General features: G+C 45.7%; 1 protein-coding gene across 2 annotated transcripts; it reads left to right on the top strand.

Moving 5' to 3' along the window:
* The first annotated feature begins 1,196 nt into the window (after positions 1-1,196).
* HABP4 (hyaluronan binding protein 4) lies at positions 1,197-19,636 on the top strand. 2 transcript variants are annotated; one of them, XM_083702099.1, is made up of 8 exons: positions 1,200-1,666; positions 9,677-9,827; positions 12,227-12,388; positions 12,547-12,618; positions 13,376-13,459; positions 16,186-16,354; positions 17,856-18,044; positions 19,319-19,636. In XM_083702099.1, the coding sequence occupies exons 1-8, from the start codon at positions 1,339-1,341 to the stop codon at positions 19,373-19,375; spliced, it is 1,212 nt and encodes a 403-aa protein (XP_083558225.1). In that variant the 5' UTR covers positions 1,200-1,338; the 3' UTR covers positions 19,376-19,636. The 2 variants fall into 2 exon arrangements, with proteins under 2 accessions (XP_083558226.1, XP_083558225.1); XM_083702100.1 differs by lacking the exon at positions 12,547-12,618 and having other exon boundaries at positions 1,197-1,666.
* Positions 19,637-19,665: the final 29 nt, after the last annotated feature.

The following is a 19,665-nucleotide window of genomic DNA, read 5'->3' on the forward strand; positions in this document are numbered from 1 at the left end:
AGTTCAAAGCCCCACTCAGGCATGAGGGGATGGGCCGTAGCTCAACAGCAGAGCACACGTTTTGTGTGAGAAAGGTTCAGGTACATTCCCTCTTTCATTTACAAGTAGGCCTGAGAAAAGACTCCAGCATGACAGCACAGAGAGCTGCTGGCACTCAGTGTAGACAACACCAAGAGAAATGAATGGTATTTATAGTATTTTCCTATTCACAATGGCCTTCGGTCTTCAGGGAAATCAACTTAGTTATAATCCTAAAAAAGCAGAGACATCACCTTACCAACAAAGGTACGTATAGTAAAAGCCATGGTTTTCCCAGTAGTGATGTATGGAAGTGAGAGCTGGACCATAAAGAAGGCTGATCGCTGAAGAATTGATGCTTTTGAATTATGGTGCTGGAGAATCCCATGGACTGCAAGAAGATCAAACCGATCCATTCTGAAGAAATTCAGCCCTGAGTGCTCACTGGAAGGACAGCTGAGGCTCCAGTACTTTGGCCACCTCATGAGAAGAGAAGACTCCCTGGAAAAGACCCTGATGCTGGGAAAGATGGAGGGCACAAGGAGAAGGGGGCGACAGAGGACGAGATGGTTGGATAGTGTTCTCGAAGCTACCAACATGAGTCTGACCAAACTGCTGGAGGCAGTGGAAGACAGGAGGGCCTGGCGTGCTCTGGTCCATGGGGTCACGAAGAGTCGGACACGACTAAATAACAACATAATTCTATCATTTGCTACACTAGCACTTTAATATCCAGGCTGTCACCTACAGTTACTGAAAAATAAACCACATGGAGGATTTCTGATAGATTTTTACCCATCAACTCTAGTGGGGCCATTCTAGTTCATTTGCTCATGTACAGTAATTAACATTTACTAATTACTGAGACATTTCCCCCCCCCCATCCCCAGTGTAATGCTATCCATGACATTTAACCCCCGCCCCTCACTGCTTTTGCTTCCAAAGCCGGGCACGTGACGCCACAGACGCTCTCCGTCATAAGCCAGCGGCGTGGGAAATTGTGCGAGCGGAAGGGGGATCCCGCCTTTTCATTGGCCTGCCGGGGAGGGCCCGAGCTCCCTGATTGGCCGGTGGCTCTGAACGTCGTCGAGGTGCATTATTGGGTAGGGCCATGAGGGACGGAGGGCGGGGATTGGTCGGCGGCCAGCGCCTGGGGGGGGAAGGGGCCGACGCCTGCGCGCCGATTGGGCAGTGCAGTCGGACGGGGCGGGCGAGCGGCCATGGCGTGGTTACTTGGGCCGCGCTGAGCCCGGCTCGCTTCTTTCTGTCGCATTTGGGGAAGGGGCGGCCGTCGGTGCCGCCGCCGCCGCCGCCAGGGCAATGATGAAGGGCGCGCTGGCCAGCCCCGTGGCCGCCGCCACAGCCATGCAGGAGACTTTCGGCTGCGCCGTCGCCAACCGCTTCCACCAGCTGCTCGACGACGAGTCCGACCCTTTCGACATCCTCCGCGAGGCGGAGCGGCGCAAACAGCAGAGCAAGAAGCGCGAAGAGGCGGCCGCCGCCGTAGCCGCCCCCCCGGCCGGGAGGAAGCCCGGCCCGGGAGGAGCCGCCGCCGCCGCCGCCGCGGCCGCCGCCAAAAGGGAATCCCAGAAGGAGCGCAAAGGCGGCGCCTCCTTCCCGCAGCCGGAGAGCCCCTCAGCAGCGCCCGGTAGGGAAGGGACCCGGAGCGGGGGGTGGCGAAGCGAGGCTTCCCTCGAGGAAGCGCGCCCAGGGTCGGCTGCGCTGCCCGCGACGCCCTTTGGACGAGGGAGCCCATTGGAATGAATGGGTCGGGGCGGGGGGAGGAGAATCCGGATTGACATTGGACGGGGCGGGGGCGGTTCGGATTAATGGACGCGCAGCAGTAGCAGCGATCGCCGCCTGGCGCACCTGCCCTCCTCTCGCCCCAGGCGGCTGCCAGCCCGCGCCTTCCGCGCTCGCCTCGTGGTCGGCTTCCGGCTCCTCCCTGCGCGGGCCGTGGGCGAGTCTGCCGGCTGCGGAAGGGCAGGGCCGGGCCGCCGCCTGCGTGCAAGGCGATTGTGGCGTCGGGCGGGGAAAGCAGGCGCTTGGGTCGAGGGCGCCTGGGCTCCGCCTTCCCGTTCTCCTTTCTCGGGCTGGCCGGCGCCAAGAGGCAGCGAGTCTTTCCCCCGCCCGGCATTGTCCCCGATTAATTCCGTCGCTTGACGCCGAGCTGTCAGAAAGGGCTCGCTCGGCTGCCTTCAGGGCTCCTTGATTCCTTGGGGATCAAGCCGATCTCCCAAGCCCTGAGCTCAGCAGTGCCCGGAACGAGGGGTGCTCGTGCTAGAGAGCTTTCTTTTTCTGCTCTTGAGCTGGAGGCTTTGGAACCGGCTCCAATCAAGTTTTTGTCGCCTGCACGTGTGGCAGGAGTGCCAACTTGAATAAAAAATGGGGGAAGGGGCAGATAATCGATCACAAGGTGGTGCACACACACCAATTGAATGATAATGCTATAATAATAATAGTAATAGTAATAATAATAATAATAATTTATACCCTGCCCATCTGGCTGGGTTTCCCCAGCCACTCTGGGCAGCTTCCAACAAAATATTAAAATACAATAGTCTGTCAAACATTAAAAGCTTCCTTAAACAGGGCTGCCTTCAGATGTCTTCTAAAAGCCTGGTAGTTGTTTTTCTCTTTGGCATCTGGTGGGAGGGTGTTCCACAGGGCGGGTGCCACTACTGAGAAGGCCCTCTGCCTGGTTCCCTGTAACTTGGATTCTCGCAGCGAGGGAACCGCCAGAAGGCCCTCGGCACTGGACCTCAGTGTCTGGGCAGAATGATGGGAGTGGAGATGCTCCTTCAGGTATACTGGACCGAGGCCATTTATGCCCATCAACATGGGGGGGCAACCCCCCTCACATATTTTATTGGAGGCGCTGAAGAGACCTCTGCTCCTAGGAGTTGGCTTCTGTGATTTGTGAACAACTCAGTTTGTGCAAGAGCATGTATGAGTCAGTGGGGGCAGTTGTATCCAACCCATGTGCCGCTAGGAAGCCTGGATTGTGCTGAGAACCTAAGCTAAAACTTGACGATTCTCAGAGCAGGGCTGAGTCATGAAACATTGGTGTGTTTTCCACCCCCACTTGCCAATTTATGAATAATGGCATTATTCCAAGGGAAAGATGCACCAGGTTCTTTGATGTAGCCCGCGTTGTCATTGTCCACAAAAGTTTGGCCATTCCAAGTGATTGGGCAGAGGGGATTTCTTAAGCTGGCATCAGAAAATCATTCATGAGGAGATGGCCGTGTCCCTGTAGGGAAGGAGTTCCACAGGCAGGGTGTCGCTTCAGAACATGCTATCCTGTGTTGCCACTAAGGCTGTAGCCGTTGGTGGAAGCATGCAGAGGGCCTTTGCCATAGATCTCAAGACCCAGGCAAGCAAATGTAGCTGCTCCCTCAAGTACTGCTGATAAACAAAATACATGTATTTCTGTGTGCCTTGTCAGTCACTTGAAAAACATTGCAGCTTGGGATAACTAGTGTAGTAAAACCTAATACGCATTTTTTACTGCACACAGCTTAATATAAAATTTCATGATGTAAAGATTTAGGTAAAAAAAAAAAGAACTGCAGAATGGTTTAGCAGGTCACTTAAATGTAAAATTGGGTGAGACAAATTCATTTGTGCTTCGGAATACTTCTTGAATGTATTGGATCAAATTATGTACACAATATATATTTTTGCTGGCTGTCCCCAGTCTCTCGCTTTCTATATCCTGACTCTTCAATTTAACCAATTTGTACTTGGGACTGCCATGTCTCTCCCTACAGACACATATATGCAGAGAGATGGGATATCCATGGACTACGGCAATTGTTTCATCACAGCAGCAAAGTTTTTCTGACACACAATAACATGAGTTGCTGCAGCTGGCTATGGTAGTGTGCTGATTGTTCCCTGTGGAAATCTGAACCCGGGACAACTGGGGTAGATCAGATGGAGAACATTTTATCATGTCTGAAGTGTCCTTCCTTCATTCTCCGTTAAATTTACTGTTCACACAGAAGAGCAAAGGGGAAAGTATACAGACTCCTCTTTAGAGATTTGAATGCCTAAACTGTCTAGGTGTAAACTAGAGGCCAAGGATCATATTTCCTTGTAGTTAACTTTTTTGGGGGGGTCTGGAGGCTGGTGGTGAGCAGCTGATGCAACTCTTAATATTTGTTCAGTGAGTTACAATCCCGCCCCCCCACGTGAAGGGCTTTCAGGCAAGCAATAGGTGTTATCAGACTGCAAGGACACCTTTTAGCCAGGCAAAACAAAAAACTGCATAGGTTGCTTATAAGGTAATGTGGTTCTGCAGAGTTTCCAGAAGGGCTGGAGAGAGATGCCTGAAGGGCCACATTTCAAAGAGGGCCAGATTTGATGAAGTGAAGGGCCAGGGGGGCCGACCAAAGTTGCTGACCTTCTTTTTTTAGGATTTTACCCCAAAGTTGTTGAGTTTCTTTTTGGATTGAAGTTGTTGAGGTGTTTTTTAGGATTTTACCCCAGGAAATAAACTGCCACAGGGGCCGGATTAAACTGACCGGCGGGCTGGATTAGGCCCCCAAAAAGGACTTTGGACATGCCTGGTCTAAATGGTAACATTGTCCAAAATTTGCAGGATTACGATCTGCTCTTCCCCTTTCCATAATCTGTGACCCAATTACTAATTGCGTCATATAAGTGCTAACGTTGGCTATGGAACTGCCTAGCACAGCTGACTTTGATTGGCAGCTGCTGTTGAGAATCCCTGGAAGAGCATGTTTCTGAGACTTGCCACACAGGCTGTTGAACTGAAAATTGATTGATTGATTGATTGATTGATTGCATTTATAGCACACCTCCCCCCACTGAGCGCCGAAGGTGACATACATGGTACTTAGTCCCCTTCCTCATTTTATCCCCACAACAGCCTGGTGAGGTAGGTTAGGCCAAGAGGCCCAAGATTGATCATCCAGTGAGTTTCTCAACCGAGTGGGAATTAAAACCGTGGTCTCCTAGGTCCTAGTCCGACACTCAGTAACCATGACACCACATTCGAATGAACCTTGGAAGCAGATCTCCATGCAAATCACATTCCACTTTAGGTTAGGTTGATACCTCTTAAGTCACACTATGTTCATCCCCCCCCCCCCCAAAATGTTGACATGCTGAAAAGGCCTTTCAGTAGTTATTGGCTAAAAAGCAGTTGGGATTTAGTCATTTTAGAACTTTGTCCATTCTCTGTTACTGCTGTTTTACTGATAAGTTCTCTTATACCTTCTCCCATCATATCAACAGGATAGGTGTTAGTCTTCGGTAGCTGTTAGCTTGTTTTCACATTTAATTTGTTAACTTTTTGTCTGTTCCCCTGGGTCGTTTTTATCCCTGGGAATTAGTAGCTCTGTGCTGTTTTGATCCTTTCAGATGATGACAGCATCTGAACTATCTCTTTCTGCTGTCAATACATTTACATTCAGGTGTGGAAAATCATGCAACTAGGACTGTTTAGGTAGCGCAACACTTCCTTCCAGTTGCAGTGTTCATCAGAATTTGGAAAGCGTGGAATATATTAAAGCCTCATAGTGTAACAAGACTTTTTATACTGGTTTACTGGGATAGAATCCTCTCCTTAGAAATGGCTGGGTTAATATTGGGTTTTTGTTTTGTGAACTACCATGTGCTCTGTTGGATGGAGAAGAATTGTCTAAAAATTCAACAGATAAGTAATAGGTTTTGGCCCTAGCCCGAACAGTGGTCTGAAAGAGATTTGGGATAAATTTGCTTCAAATCATCTCTCAACATAATGGCAAATTTCAGGGGGGTCTTTTCTTTGTGAATGCAGTTTACCTGGTCACATGCAACTTTAATCCAGACATCATTGCTGATTTCTCCTTCCCCCCTCTTGTTTTTGCTGCTTTGCATTCTCCGTGTGGAGGGTGGTAAACATTTGAAATTCAGGACTGCTTAGGTTTCTTTTTTGCCAGTAGTTGAGATGCTAACTTAAATTAATGATAAAAACTACAATCCTTTTTCAGGGTTGTAGAATTGGTTACACATTCAATTTCAGCTGTGTAGTCATAAGTCACAGGCTTATTTTACTTGTAAAAATTACAGTCTTTAAAACGTATCTCTGTGTAATTATCTTAGGGTGTGTGTACACAAGCCTTTTAATATGTATGAGATTCAGCTAACTCAAATAGGAAACCATATAATTATAAAAGTAAACCTCTTGGGTTGTAGAAGAGCCCTTTGCTCGCTAAAGAGCTCTTAGTTCATTAAAACATTTATTCTTTATGGCTTAAAATGCAGCTTCCTGCATGATTATATAATGCAATATTATAGTGAGTATAATACATACTGAAGACTTTGAATGAATTGTTTGCCAGGACATATTTATAGTAAACATACACATGCTTTGTCCTTAATTTCTTTAGACAATTTGTAGGTCTTAGTAGGGCTCGCCCAAGGCATTTTGGTGCCTGAGGTGGACCCCAAAATGGCCCCTCTCCTCGCTAGGGAAGAAAGGGCAAGAAAAAAAAAACAGGAACAAGGGGGAAGAAAGATTGACATTTGGATCTGGTGCCCCAGTGGATCCTGCTTCCTGAGGCAGTCGCCTCACCTTGCCTCGTGGGTGGGCCGGCACTGGGTCTTGACCTCCTTTGGACTATTGCAGCTGACCAGCCATTGAAATAAAATGGGTTCTTTTGGATTCTAGAAAAAATAGGTTGGCTCTGCTTGGTCATCAGTTGTTGATTCTGTGAAATGGCACTTTAGATGTCTTCATTGCTGGGATATAGAAAATGCTGGCACTGTGGAATAAGCTTTTATACATGCTGCCGCTTGGATTGTGGTCATTGGTAGCATGGCAGGATTCCTTTATGAAACATCTCCGGAAAAACCAGTTTTTCTTCCTCACATTGAAGGCTTGTAGGTAGTCACAGAAGATGAGAGATCTAACAAATTATGCAGAGAGGCCAAGATGAGGTAATGTCTCCCAACAGCCATTCCCATTGTTTTTTCCATATATTGAAAGCTCCAAGTTCACTGGGAACAGGTCTCTTTCAGCATGGTATCTCATTATGTCCTTCCAGTTGTTTTATGACTCTTTAACTATCAAGCAAATAAATAAATAAGGAGACTGGTTGAGTGGTGATGCTGTAACTTCTGATGCATGATCCATAAGAAATTATTCATAGCAGCTGGCTCAGGGCACTGATTCAGTTATTATTATTATTGTTGTTGTTGATGATGATGATGATGATAATAATAACAACAACAACAACAACAACACTATTTTCTTTATACCATTTCCATCTGGCTGGGTTTCATCAGCCACTGGGCAGCTTTCAGCACATATAAAAACATAATAAAACATCAGACATTAAAAACTTTCTGATAGACGGTTGCCTTCAGATGTCTTCTAAAAGTTGTGTAGTTCTTTATCTCTTTGACATCTGATGGGAGGGCATTCCACACGGAGGGTGCCACTACTGAGAAGGCCCTCTGCCTGGTTCCCTGTAACCTCATTTCTCACAGTGACAGTGAGGGAACTGCCAAAAGACTCTCAGAGATGGACCTCAGGGTTGAATGTTGGCGGTAGAGATGCTCCTTCAGGTATATCAAGCCAAGGCCATTTAGGTCAGCCCCGACATGTTGAATTGTGCTCAGAAACATAGTGGGAGCTAGTGAAGATCCTTTAGGGCCTGTTTAACCATTCTTGGCTTGCCCATGAAAAGTATAGATTTATTTCCTGCATAATCACTAGCACATCTTCCTTGTAATCTGCAAACTCTCCTCATCTTCTTGCTAAGATTTTTGCTATACACCAATAGGACTTGTATTTCCTAAAAGGCATTTAATATTGCTTGTTGGAATTGATGGAATAGTTTCATGCATCTCTGGGAGTATGAATTTTATAGGGGTTTTCACAGTTGTCCCTACTAGTTGTGATATCTGCAGTTTGTATATTTTAGTTGGGAGTCCCCCCCATTCTGAATACTGGCTATGCTTCCTCTGTTATTTTCATATAAATTGCACAAAACCTGCCTCCTTTCATAGATGAGCTTTCTTGCTGAGTTGCTTGTATTGAATTTGTAAAGCCCAGTCAATAATTGTGAATGTCTCTTTGCTGTCAATGGCACCTTTGAGCCAGATTTGGGCTTGGAAATAATTTTCCTTTTTTTTAATTATCAGTTGCATACTGTCAAGCTTTATGTTGTACACTGAAAATTGTAACACTTAACAACGGGCTGTAAAATGAAGCTAAACAATCACTTTTTTCTATACATTTTGAAGTTTTGTTTAGCTTAGTTTATTATTTGTACCTTGCATTTTGACCAAAGGTTTTCAAGGTGGCTTGCAAAATAAAAATAGAAGTCATACTCAGAGTGGACCCATTTACAACAGTGGATTAAGTTACTTACGAGTAACTGAACTGAACCAATTTCAGTGGTCTTACTCCTGTGTAGGACTAAATTGGAACCACTCCTAGAAGACATCTAGATAACTACACTTCTAAACAAATAAAAAGTACATCAAGAAATTCAAGTGAGCAGCATAAATACAAAGACAAAGATAAAAATAGCTGGGCATTAGAAAAGTGCACTTATTTATTTCATACAATCTATATGGCGCTTGATAGTTTTTTTAAAAAAGCTCAGCTCAATGTGGTTTACAAAAAGAACGAAACAAAATTAGTAGTAACAATATAAAATGGTTATTTAAAATAATTCAAAATTATTTAAATTAGAACTAAACTAAAAATGCATTAAAGCAAATCAATATTCTACATACCATATTTTTCGCACTATAGGACGCACCTTTTCCCCTCCAAAAATGAAGGGGAAATGTGTGTGCGTCCTATGGTGCGAATGCAGGCTTTCGCTGAAGCCTGGAGAGCGAGAGGGGTCTGTGCGCACCGACCCCTCTCGCTCTCCAGGCTTCAGGAGAGCCTCACCGCGAGCCCCACAAGCTCGGGGGACAGCGGGGAGGTGGAACGCCGCCATCCCGCTGTCCCCCGACTTGGCTAGAAGGCTGGCGTGGGGAGAAGCTTGCTCCTCCCCGTCGCCAGCCCCGCAAACTCGGGGGACAGCGGGAGAGGCGCAGCACGCCCTTCCCGCTGTCCCCCGACTTGGCTAGAAGGCTGGCGGAGGGCTTCCTCCTCCCCCAGCCCTGCAAGCTCCCACAGCGATGCCGAAGCTGCGCACAGCTTCGGCATGGCTCTGGGTCCCGTTCTGGGGGAGGGGGAAGCTTGCCCCAGCCCCGCGTCTGGGGGGGAGGAATAATTCCCCCCCCCTTTATTTCCTCCCCCCCCAAATCTAGGTGCGTCCTATGGACCGGTGCGTCCTATAGTGCGAAAAATACTGTATTTTATTTATTTTACTTTGTGAAGTATTTATTAAGTATCAGATGTTAACAGATGGTAGAAAACAAACTAGCAGACACAGTTCAAACTACTATACATTGCAACAGCCTTCACTAACCTGTTGTCTTCCCATTGTGTTGGGCTCAAGCCTCCATGCTGACTGGTGCTGATGGGGTTTGTAATCCAGGATATAGGAGGGCCCTAGGGTGATGAAGACTGCTTTCAAATCTGATTCGAATCTAGGTGTCTCAGCTAACAGCCAGTAGCATTGTGTGATTCTCATAGTTCATTTACCTAATAAAATCATGTTTGTTCTGTACCCCACAGGCCAGAAGCGAGCTCCAAAAAGGGGAGAACAGCAGGGATGGAATGAAAACCGAGGCACAGAGGTAAAGCAAGATAAAGCTGAGTGGAAACCTTCTTTCAGGGAGTACCGTCCTCATGAAATGGAGAGACAAGCGGAGTTAACACTAGAAAGGTATGCGCTGTTGGAGGATGTATAAAAATGTCACCCCAAAGGACTTTCCGGGTTCATTTATCAAGCTAGACCAGTTGGCTAGACCTGTGACTGATGGTTCCTAGAGATATTCAACCACAAAGCCAAGTCTTTGTTTTCATTCTCTTCTTGGTTGGTGCCTGAGTCTTGGGATTCTAGACTGCATTATTCCTTTTCCTGCTTCAAACTTGCTTTCAGCTAAATTGATTTCTTACGTGACCTGGACTCGCTTTGTCTTGTAAATGTGACTCTGGTTTACGTATCTGGAGCAGATTGTTCTCTTGAAAAGACAATAAATTCAGGCGGTTGTTTTATCACAGCAGTATGTAAAAAACAATGAGAAAGCTCTTGGCTTTCTGAATTGCTCTATCATACTTTGTGGTGTTGGGACCACACCTAGATTTGTGGGTTGGTTTTGTTTCTGTTTAAAGCACATCTTACAGCTTGTTGAACTCTAGTGGGAGGGGAGTGAAATGTTCTGCAACCTCTCTGAACCATTGGCTGCTCATTAAAAAAGAATTCAAATAGCAGCTCAGAACCAGAGTTGTCTTGTGTGAGAAGAAAGGACTTGGCTGCAGCAGCATGTATCAAGACCTCCCAATTTACTTGTATTCCTGCAGGCCTCCATGCCCCCATCATGTTCTGTTCCAGAGGGTTCCTGAACCTTTTGAGAGCAGACTGCAGTAGGGTAAGGTAAAGGTAAAGGGACCCCTGACCATTAGGTCCAGTCGTGACCGACTCTGGGGTTGCAGTGCTCATCTCGCTTTATTGGCTGAGGGAGCTTCCGGGTCATGTGGCCAGCATGTGGCGAACCAGAGCAGCACATGGAAACGTCATTTACCTTCCCACTGGAGTGGTACCTATTTATCTACTTGCACTTTGATGTGCTTTCAAACTGCTAGGTTGGCAGGAGCAGGGACCGAGCAATGGGAGCTCACCCCATCACGGGGATTTGAACCGCCGACCTTCTGATCAGCAAGTCCTAGGCTCTGTGGTTTAACCCACAGCGCCACCCGCATCCCTACTACAGTAGGGTAGAAGAGCCACAAAAGATCCACTCCACAGGCAGAATTCCACTTTTCTGCACTCAAATCTTAAGATTGTAGCCTTTGGAAGAAATCTTCACTATTGCTTATGTTTTCTAGGTAATAGCAGCAAAATGAAATCTGTTCATTACCACATTGGACAAAAGGAATGCAGTTGCAGCTTTGATTTAGTTTTGCGAACTTCCATGGGGAAATCAACGTGCTGCCATCTGCCTTATTGCAGGGCAGATATGTGGAGCGAGTCTGCCCCTGAGGCCTGATAGAAGTGGAAAACCTCTCCCATGTCTTTGCTACGATATCGTTTTTATACGCTTGGTCTTTATCACCCCTGATGTACAGAAAATTCCAAGTGGGTCTGAACCTCAATGCTTAAAATCCCCGATAAAGGATCCAGAGATCACGCTAGGGGTTGCCAAATTTTGTGCGGCTACCATAAAACTCAGGGAACAAGCCGTGCTATTACAAAGACTAAGGCCTCAGATGCAAACCCTAGATAATATTTTAGAGACTAAGACCTAAACCACATTTCTAATGGCTGTCATATTTGTATTGTTTATTGTTATACTTGATTGTAAATTCAAACTTAATTCTATTGTGTTTTATGTTCGTTTAGTATGGTATGTGAATTGGGTCTGGGACCGCAATAAACTTCCTTTCATTTCCATGGGGAAAACATCAGAGCTGTAAGGTTAAACCCTGCTGGATTGGGGCAAAGGCCCATGTAGTCCAACATCCTATTTTCACAGTGGTCAACCAATGAGAAACCTGCAAGCAGGAACTGGGGCCAACGCTACTTTGTGGTAGCAGCTGTTACTCAGAAGCATACCAATGATGGCCATCCTTTCCTTGGATTTGTGTAATAATCCCCCTTTAAAGCCACCCAGGTTGGCAGCCACTGTCTGTCCTGAATCATCCAATTTCATTAGATGGCCCTGAATTTGAGTACAGTCAAACCTCGGTTCTCGAATGGCTCCGTTTTTTAACATTTTGGCTCCCGAACGCCAAAAAACACGGAAGTAAATGCTCCAGTTTTCAAACGTTCCTTGGAACCCGAACATCCAATGCAGCTTCCACTAGAATGCAAGAAGCTCATAACCAATTGGAAGCCGCGCCTCGGTTGTTGAACGTTTTGGAAGTTGAACGGTCTTCTGGAATGGATTATGTTCGACAACCGATGTTTGACTGTATTATGAGGCCCTATCCGCTTTTTCAGTCTGCGCCGTGTATAATTTTAACACAATTAAATGTTTTGCATGTAATGCTTTTCTATTGCATCTCAACGGTGTTAACCTATTGAAGATACGTTGCGTCAAGCTAAGGTGAATTGTATTTCAGACCAATAGACCGATTTGATCGGGAAAGGCCAATGAGAGGTCGTGGGGGAGGAAGAGGTGGAATGAGAGGCAGAGGAAGAGGTGGTGGAATGAACAGGACTTTCAATGGCTTTGATCAAAGAGGGAAGCGGGAATTTGACCGACAGAGTGGGAGCGACAAAACGTAAGTGTGCTGGTCTAGTACCTTAGCAGCATCTTAGTAATACTTTCGGGGGGGGGGGTGAATTTGCATCTGTAACCAACATTTTGGACAACCGTTTTATACAAATATTTTTAATTTCCCAAAACGGGGACTAAAAAGAATACTATTTATGTCTCTAGAGGAGTCCGAGCAGAAGACAAAAGGGGTGGAAGTGGACCTCGCAACTGGGGAGCCGTTAAGGATGATGTGAGGTATGACAGTGTTTTAGTAGTTATATCTGGATTGTAGTCTTGTTGGAACATAGTTTCCAAGCTGTATGGTCATAATTTATCATGTATGAATGCCGCCTCCCAGCTTTGCATCTAAGAAATTGGCAAAAATTCCAGATGCTAGTGTCTGTTTGCTGAGTTTTTGGATTCTGTTTAACGTTCCTAAAATCTCTGCTAAAAGTATTGTGATATTTCTGTCATCAAGTTACTGACACACAATGCAATGGGCTAGTTGCCAAGACTGATACTATTTGAGCATGCCTCCATCTCTTTAGTGAGACACTAAGGTGTAGTTAAGGGACACGGGTGGCGCTGTGGGTTAAACCACAGAGCCTAGGACTTGCTGATCAGAAGGTTGGTGGTTTGAATCCCCGTGACGGAGTGAGCTCACGTTGCTGAGTCCCTGTTCCTGCCAACCTAGCAGTTTGAAAGCACATCAGTGTGCAAGTAGATAAATAGGTACCACTCTGGCGGGAAGGTAAATGGCATTTCTGTGCGCTGCTCTGGTTCACCAGAAGTGGCTTAGTCATGCTGGCCACATGACCCGGAAGCTGTACGCCGGCTCCCTCTGCCAATAAATCGAGATGAGCGCCGCAACCGCAGAGCCGGTCACGATTGGACCTAATGGCCTTTTTAACTTTTTAAAGTGTAGTTATTCTGAACAGCCTGTATGAGTACCCTGCAGAGTATAGTTTTTGGTTTCTGATGAGTTCACTTGGTGCCCTTAATGTTTCTGCAGTGAGCTGGAACAGACTGCTCCTATGGAAGAGACCGCAGAAACAGAAGAGAACCCAGGAGCACCTGAAGGAGAATCTCCAACCAAGTATGGGCTGGTTTTGAACATCTTGCTCTTGTTGTTAAGTCATTATTGGAAAACACAGCCCATTGTCTAGCATCACGCAAGTGGTGCAGATCAAATTTGGGCAACTGTACCTTGCATAGAGTGTCAATGCAACATTCTACAGCAGGCTTGCCCAAGTTGTGACCCACACTGGGTGACTTCATAAAAAAAACTTGCGGCAGGCTATCTGATAAGTATCTGGCAATGTTACATTTGTAGCTGACCTTAGTCCTTTTTGGACCCCTTGAAATTAATGGGTATGAGTAATGTAGGTTTATTAATTCTAATGGACCTGGCATGAGTATGACTTAAGTTAGAGACAAACCTTGGTGCATATAATTCCTTGTGCAAATTCTGACTTTATAACACTTGCATTTCTTTCCTTGGCAGCTAAACCTAATTTCGTGTTTTAAAGCTTTTCTGATAACTGAGTTCTCATGAAACAGTTAAGGCAGATGATGCATCATCAATCAATCAATCAATCAATCAATCAGTAGGCCCCAGGCACTCTTCTCTGGTTGGTGAAGATTGCATTTAGTGTCACATTTGATAAGACTTCTTTCCCAGTTACCTATTTCCATTGTGTAACTAGCAGCTGAATTATTGCCACAGCCATAACATATCCTTGTTCTATTCCATCCAAGTACTCTATCAAATACCTGTATATCGTATTTTTCGCCCCATAGGACGCACCGCCCTATAGGACGCACCTAGGTTTTTTTTTGGGGGGGGGGGGAAATAAAGGGGGGGGAAATTATTCCCCCCCAGGCACGGGGCTGGCGCGGGGGAAGCCCGAGCTTCCCCAGCCCCCAGAACAGCCTGCTATCCGCAAGCCTAGGGAGCCGCGCCAGTCTCCCCAGGCTTGCAGAGAGCTGCGCAAAGCCCGGGCGCGCTGAAGAGTGCGCCTGAGGCTTTGGAATGCAGGCAGCTCTGCGCAACCTTTGGGAGGCTGGCGTGGCTTCCCGCTGGGCTCCCGAGGGTTGCGCAGAGCTGCGCGGAGCCCAGGAGGGCAGTCAGCTCTGCGCAACCCTCTGGAGCCTGGCGCGGCTTGGCGCCGGGCTCCTGAGGGTTGCGCAGAGCTGCGCGGAGCCCGGGAGCGCAGGCAGCTCTGCGCAACCCTCCGGAGCCCGGCGCGGCTTAACCGAGGGTTACGCAGAGCTTCCTGAAGCCTGGAGAGCGAGAGGGGTCGGTGCGCACCGACCCCTCTCGCTCTCCAGGCTTCAGCGAAAGCCTGTATTCGCCCCATAGGATGCACACACATTTCCGCTTCATTTTTGGAGGGGGAAAAGTGCGTCCTATAGGGCTAAAAATACGGTATATTGTTCTGCAAAATATACCCATCCAATAGGATATGTCGGGCTAATTCCCTGCAGGGAATAAGAACTATTATCTGTTTCTCTTTCCTGTGACAAATGCTTGACATAGGTATATATGAGCATGCAAGCTCTTAAAGCGGTTTGTGGGTTAGATAGATATCTCAGATGTTTCTTGGGTGTGCTTGCGTACAGCTAGTAAACCTAATGTACTTATAACGGTTTTGATCTTGGACTCGCTATAGCAATATTGAACAGCAAATGTCAGTGTTTTAGAAACTGGTGAAATGATAGGCGCCTGCTGCTGTTGCAATATGGAAAAAGTAAGGTTCAGGTGTATCTTTGACTTGTATAGTAGGTTAACAATAGTGGTGGAATCCTATAGATCAGGAGTGGCTAACCTTTTTGGGGCCTGAGAGCCATATTTGCTTTTGGCGAACTTTCTGAGGGCCTCATGGCAGCAGTGGGCAGAAGCAATAGTGGGCGTGGTCAAAAGTTTGTGGATGTGAACACTCACACAAACATACAGGCAAATGTGGGTAGAAACCAAGGTGGATAAAAAATGATTTTTATAAATAAATAAAAACAAACAAATAATAAAATAAATAAATTCTGTTCTAAAACCAAGGCACACTTTCCCATAGAAAGTAATGCAAAGATGGACTAATCTGTTCCATACTTTTAAAAACAACCCCTAAAACAGCAGTTTAACATGAATTTTATGATCTAACGCGAAACCATTGATCCATAAAATGAAAGCGATAATCAATGTACCGCAGTCACACAAGCAATCTATCAGTAGCTGAACTGGGTTCCACACAGCCACAAAAACAAAAGAACTGCAAAAACGAAAACGCAAAATAAATAGCAAAAACAGACCTCAGCATAACATTCAAAACGGAAGCATAACACTCAAAACTGAGCACATTCGTCTTCTGAAAAACGTTCACAAACTGGAACACATACTTCCGGGTTTGCAGTGTTTGGGTTCCAAGTTGTTTGAGTACCAAGGCGTTTGAGAACCAAGGTATTGAGTTCCAGAAGTTTGAACGCATGAGGGAAGTATTGACATGGTATGGGGAACATCAAGGTCTGCAGGAGTTGAAAAGAAAAATCTTCAGGACTCTGTTTAAGTTAACCTATGAGTTCTCTGTATACTCAATGGAGTGCAGTCTGTTGTGGTGGAATGGAGTAGCCTGGAAGGGGGAATGGCTGGCTGGAACAGGAGCATTCCATACTGCAATAGTTTGTAGCAGCTTCCTGTCACTGGTGCAAGCTCTGCTTACCGTTGCTTAGAAAGGGAATCTCCACTTTCAGCGCTCTGTGCCTTCAATTTTACTCTGCCTTTCCCTTCTTGCCATCCTAGAGGCTAATGGTTTTTATTTAAACCCTTAGAGTTGCTGAAGGAGAGCCCGTGGAAGAAGTAGTTCAAGAGATGACGTTGGATGAGTGGAAAAATCTTCAGGAGCAAAGTCGACCAAAGCCTGAATTCAACATCCGGAAGCCTGAAACCACTGTTCCTTCTAAAGCAGTGGTGATTCACAAGTCAAAATATAGAGATGATGTAAGCAAAAACTTAGATTTTAGGGGGTTATTCCTTTCAACCCTATCTTTTTTAAAAATGGCTTTATTAGTCTGAAACATACTTAAGAGGTAGTCTGAACAGATGAAACATTATTAGAATATCTTGCATGTCTTCCGAATTGCTCAAGTTTTTTTAACTTCTAGCAGTAGATATTTTTCCATTCTTGATGGCTCAGTCTTATTGACCAAACAAGCTTTTTTCATTTGTTTCATTTGCTACTTTGAAGACTTTGTGATCCACAGTTTGAAATCAAAATTGAAATATTGGGGCTTTCTGAAGCTTTTTTGAGTGCCAGGTGTCTTTATGATTTGTATTGTGTGACTGCCAAAAATTATGATAGGCACAGCCCCTGCATATTAGATGTTGCTTTAGCCCAGCTTCATGAGGGCTTTTCTTGCAATAGTCACTATAACAGTGTCATTTAAAATAAAATGGTTGTAATTCTTCATAGCTGCATTGAGGATTAGATGATAGGCAGATTCTTTTCAAAAGCACCAAGATTTAAGCTTATAAGACCCAGGCAACTTCCTCTGTGAATTGTCAATGAATATTAATTTTATAATTAATTTTATAATTAATTAATTTTATAAACAATCAACAACTTATCAACATTCATTTCTGTGTTGTACAACCCATGGTTAAAAGTATTTACAGCGTAGCATCTTTGGAGGAGCACATTGACTACCCTTTTTGCAAAGGACAAAAAGTTGGCTATTAAAATGCCAAGATAATAGGCGTGTTGTCATCTCTGTAACATAGAGATAAATTATTGTGACCGCTGTGCTAGTAAGGTGTGATATTGTTATACAGTGGTATACCGTGGTTTTTGAACAGAATGCGTTCTGGGAGTCTGTTCGATTCCCAGAACTATTTGAAAACCCAAGTGCGGCTTCCGATTGGCTGCAAGAGCATCCTGCTGCCAATTGGAAGCTGTGCTGGATGTTTGGCTTCTGAAAATCGTTAGAAAACCGGAACACTCACTTCCGGGTTTTGATAGTTTGGGAGCCATTTTGTTTGGCTTCCAAGGTACGACTGTAAAATGTTTAACGGTATTAGTACACTTTTGAGAGCAACTTGTCATTAGTGGCAATTTAAATAAAAAAGCTGTCTTCTCTCACATACCTTACAGCAGGCATAGGCAGACTTGGCCCTCCAGATGTTTTGGGACTACAACTCCCATCATCCCTGACCACTGGTCCTATTAGCTAGGGATGATGGGAGTTGTAGTCCCAAAACATCTGGAGGGCCAGGTTTCCCTATTCCTGCTCTAAACCCCCTTATAGATCTCCACTGGGTCAAAAGGTGTGGTGAGAACATTGTATCAATTTTTGGGTTGGTTTTCTTTTTTTTTTTTAAAGCTGCAACCGTTTCTTTTTCATGTCCCCCTTTCACAGCTCCTAGGAAGCATCTGGTGGGTGCTCTTTTTCAGAGGGAAAGAATTCAGGTTGTGTGTTTATAATCTAGATAAATTCTCTTCCAGGTGCTGAAGGAGGATTTTGAGGACGATGCTCACTTTTTCCGGAAAGCAGCAAACGACATCACTTCTCAGCTGGACATTAATTTTGGGAACCTGCCTCGTCCGGGGCGTGGAGCTAGAGGAGCCCGGGGAGGTCGCGGGCGTGTCCGGAGAGTTGAGGACTCAGGAGGAGGACACCGGCCGGAAGTGATGGTAATTATTAGTGTGTTGTGTTAAGCCCTCCTTCCCAGATCTAGGAAGTGCAGACTGATCACTACAGTTTAGACCAGGGGTTGGCAAGGTTTACCTCACTTGGGCCGGTTCACTCCAGCAGAGATCTCTCTGTGGGCCAGATTACGTGTGTGCCCACGATTTCTGACATCTCTGTTTGCGCAGATGTGATTTCTGGCACCGCGGAAGCGAGTCCCTGCACTGCGCTGTGCTGGTTTAGTATAGCACGCGGGGACTCGTCGAGTGGGTGACTCGGTTTGGGGTCGACTCGTGGGCCGGTTAAACGACCCCTGTGGGCTGCTTGTGCCCCATTGGCCTTAGGTTGCTGACCCCTGGTTTAGACAGATCACTTGAACTCAATTATGTAGATTTGTCAAATTCTCAGGAACTTTTTTTTTTAAACGCATCGGGAATAAAATGGGTTAGGAATTAATCTGAGTTCTCTAGTAGTTTGGAGAAAATAGAGCACTTGAGACCTGTCTCTAGACTCAAGAGGCAAGGAAATCTACCGTATTTTTAGCTCTATAAGACGCACCAGACCACAAGACGCACCTAGTTTTTGGAGGAGGAAAACAAGAAAAAAATATATTCTGAATCTCAGAAGCCAGAACAGCAAGAGGGATCGCTGCGCAGCGAAAGCAGCAATCCCTCTTGCTGTTCTGGCTTCTGGGATAGCTGCGCAGCCTGCATTCGCTCCATAAGATGCACACACATTTCCTCTTACTTTTTAGGAGGGAAAAGTGAGTCTTACAGAGCAAAAAATACGGTAAATTTATGAGCCCACTGCTGCTTCAGGACCACGACCACCGGATGGGCTCACCTGTGTGGGTGGAAATTAGTGGGTGTGGGTGCCATTACAAAAGTTTGGTCATAGATCTCCCCCCCCCCCACTTTTATTCTCATAGCTGTTGAGGTAGGCCAAGAGTGATTGACCTAAGGATGCCCAGTTGAACTTCTTGTGCTTGAATTGTGGTCACTTTTAATTCTAATTCAAATTGAAATGCTGTAGTTGTGAATTTTCAGACTCTTCAGAATTTAAGAACTTGGGCTTTTACCCTAATGTACACAGACACTGTCCATCCATTGTTTAATAGAGGCTTACAGTAAATAATACTTGGGTTTGAAGGTTGCGGTGCCAAAATAGAAACTGAGATGAACAAGAGTCAAATTTTATGGGCATCTCAGGGTCTAGATAACACCGCCAGTTCTTATCTAACTAGCAGAAAGGTTTTGAGATGTGCTCTTCTTCCTTTTAGATGCACGTCACCGCTCCAAACCCCGATGACCCCGAGGATTTCCCTGCTTTAGCTTGAAAGAACTGAATAATGTCGCCTCAAAAGTAGCTGTGACGATAACAGCTCTATGTTGCTGTGGAAGAATATCATCCAAGCCTACAGAGAGAGATGACTTATGTGTGTGAATTTTGCACTTCTATTGTGTTAAGCGCCTAGACCTATCCTGTGGGCTAGGAGGCAAGGTTGAGCACCACTGTTTGGGAATTAGCTTTGTGAAGGCTTATGGTATCGTACGTGAGGGCTTTCAAATAAAGGTTCAAGGTGATGGTGTCAAAACAAGTACAGAGGGGTGTCTCTTTGTCCACGGT

The sequence above is a fragment of the Podarcis gaigeae genome (assembly GCF_964106915.1).
Source record: "Podarcis gaigeae genome assembly, chromosome: 11".
Taxonomy (NCBI): domain Eukaryota; kingdom Metazoa; phylum Chordata; class Lepidosauria; order Squamata; family Lacertidae; genus Podarcis; species Podarcis gaigeae.

Bases quoted from the DNA above. Each gene is read 5' to 3' on its own strand.
- HABP4 (XM_083702099.1), top strand. From the start codon at position 1,339: ATGATGAAGGGCGCGCTGGCCAGCCCCGTGGCCGCCGCCACAGCCATG. The intron at 1,667-9,676 runs GTAGGGAAGGGA...TGTACCCCACAG, and splicing joins GAGCCCCTCAGCAGCGCCCG to GCCAGAAGCGAGCTCCAAAA. The intron at 12,389-12,546 runs GTAAGTGTGCTG...TTATGTCTCTAG, and splicing joins CAGAGTGGGAGCGACAAAAC to AGGAGTCCGAGCAGAAGACA.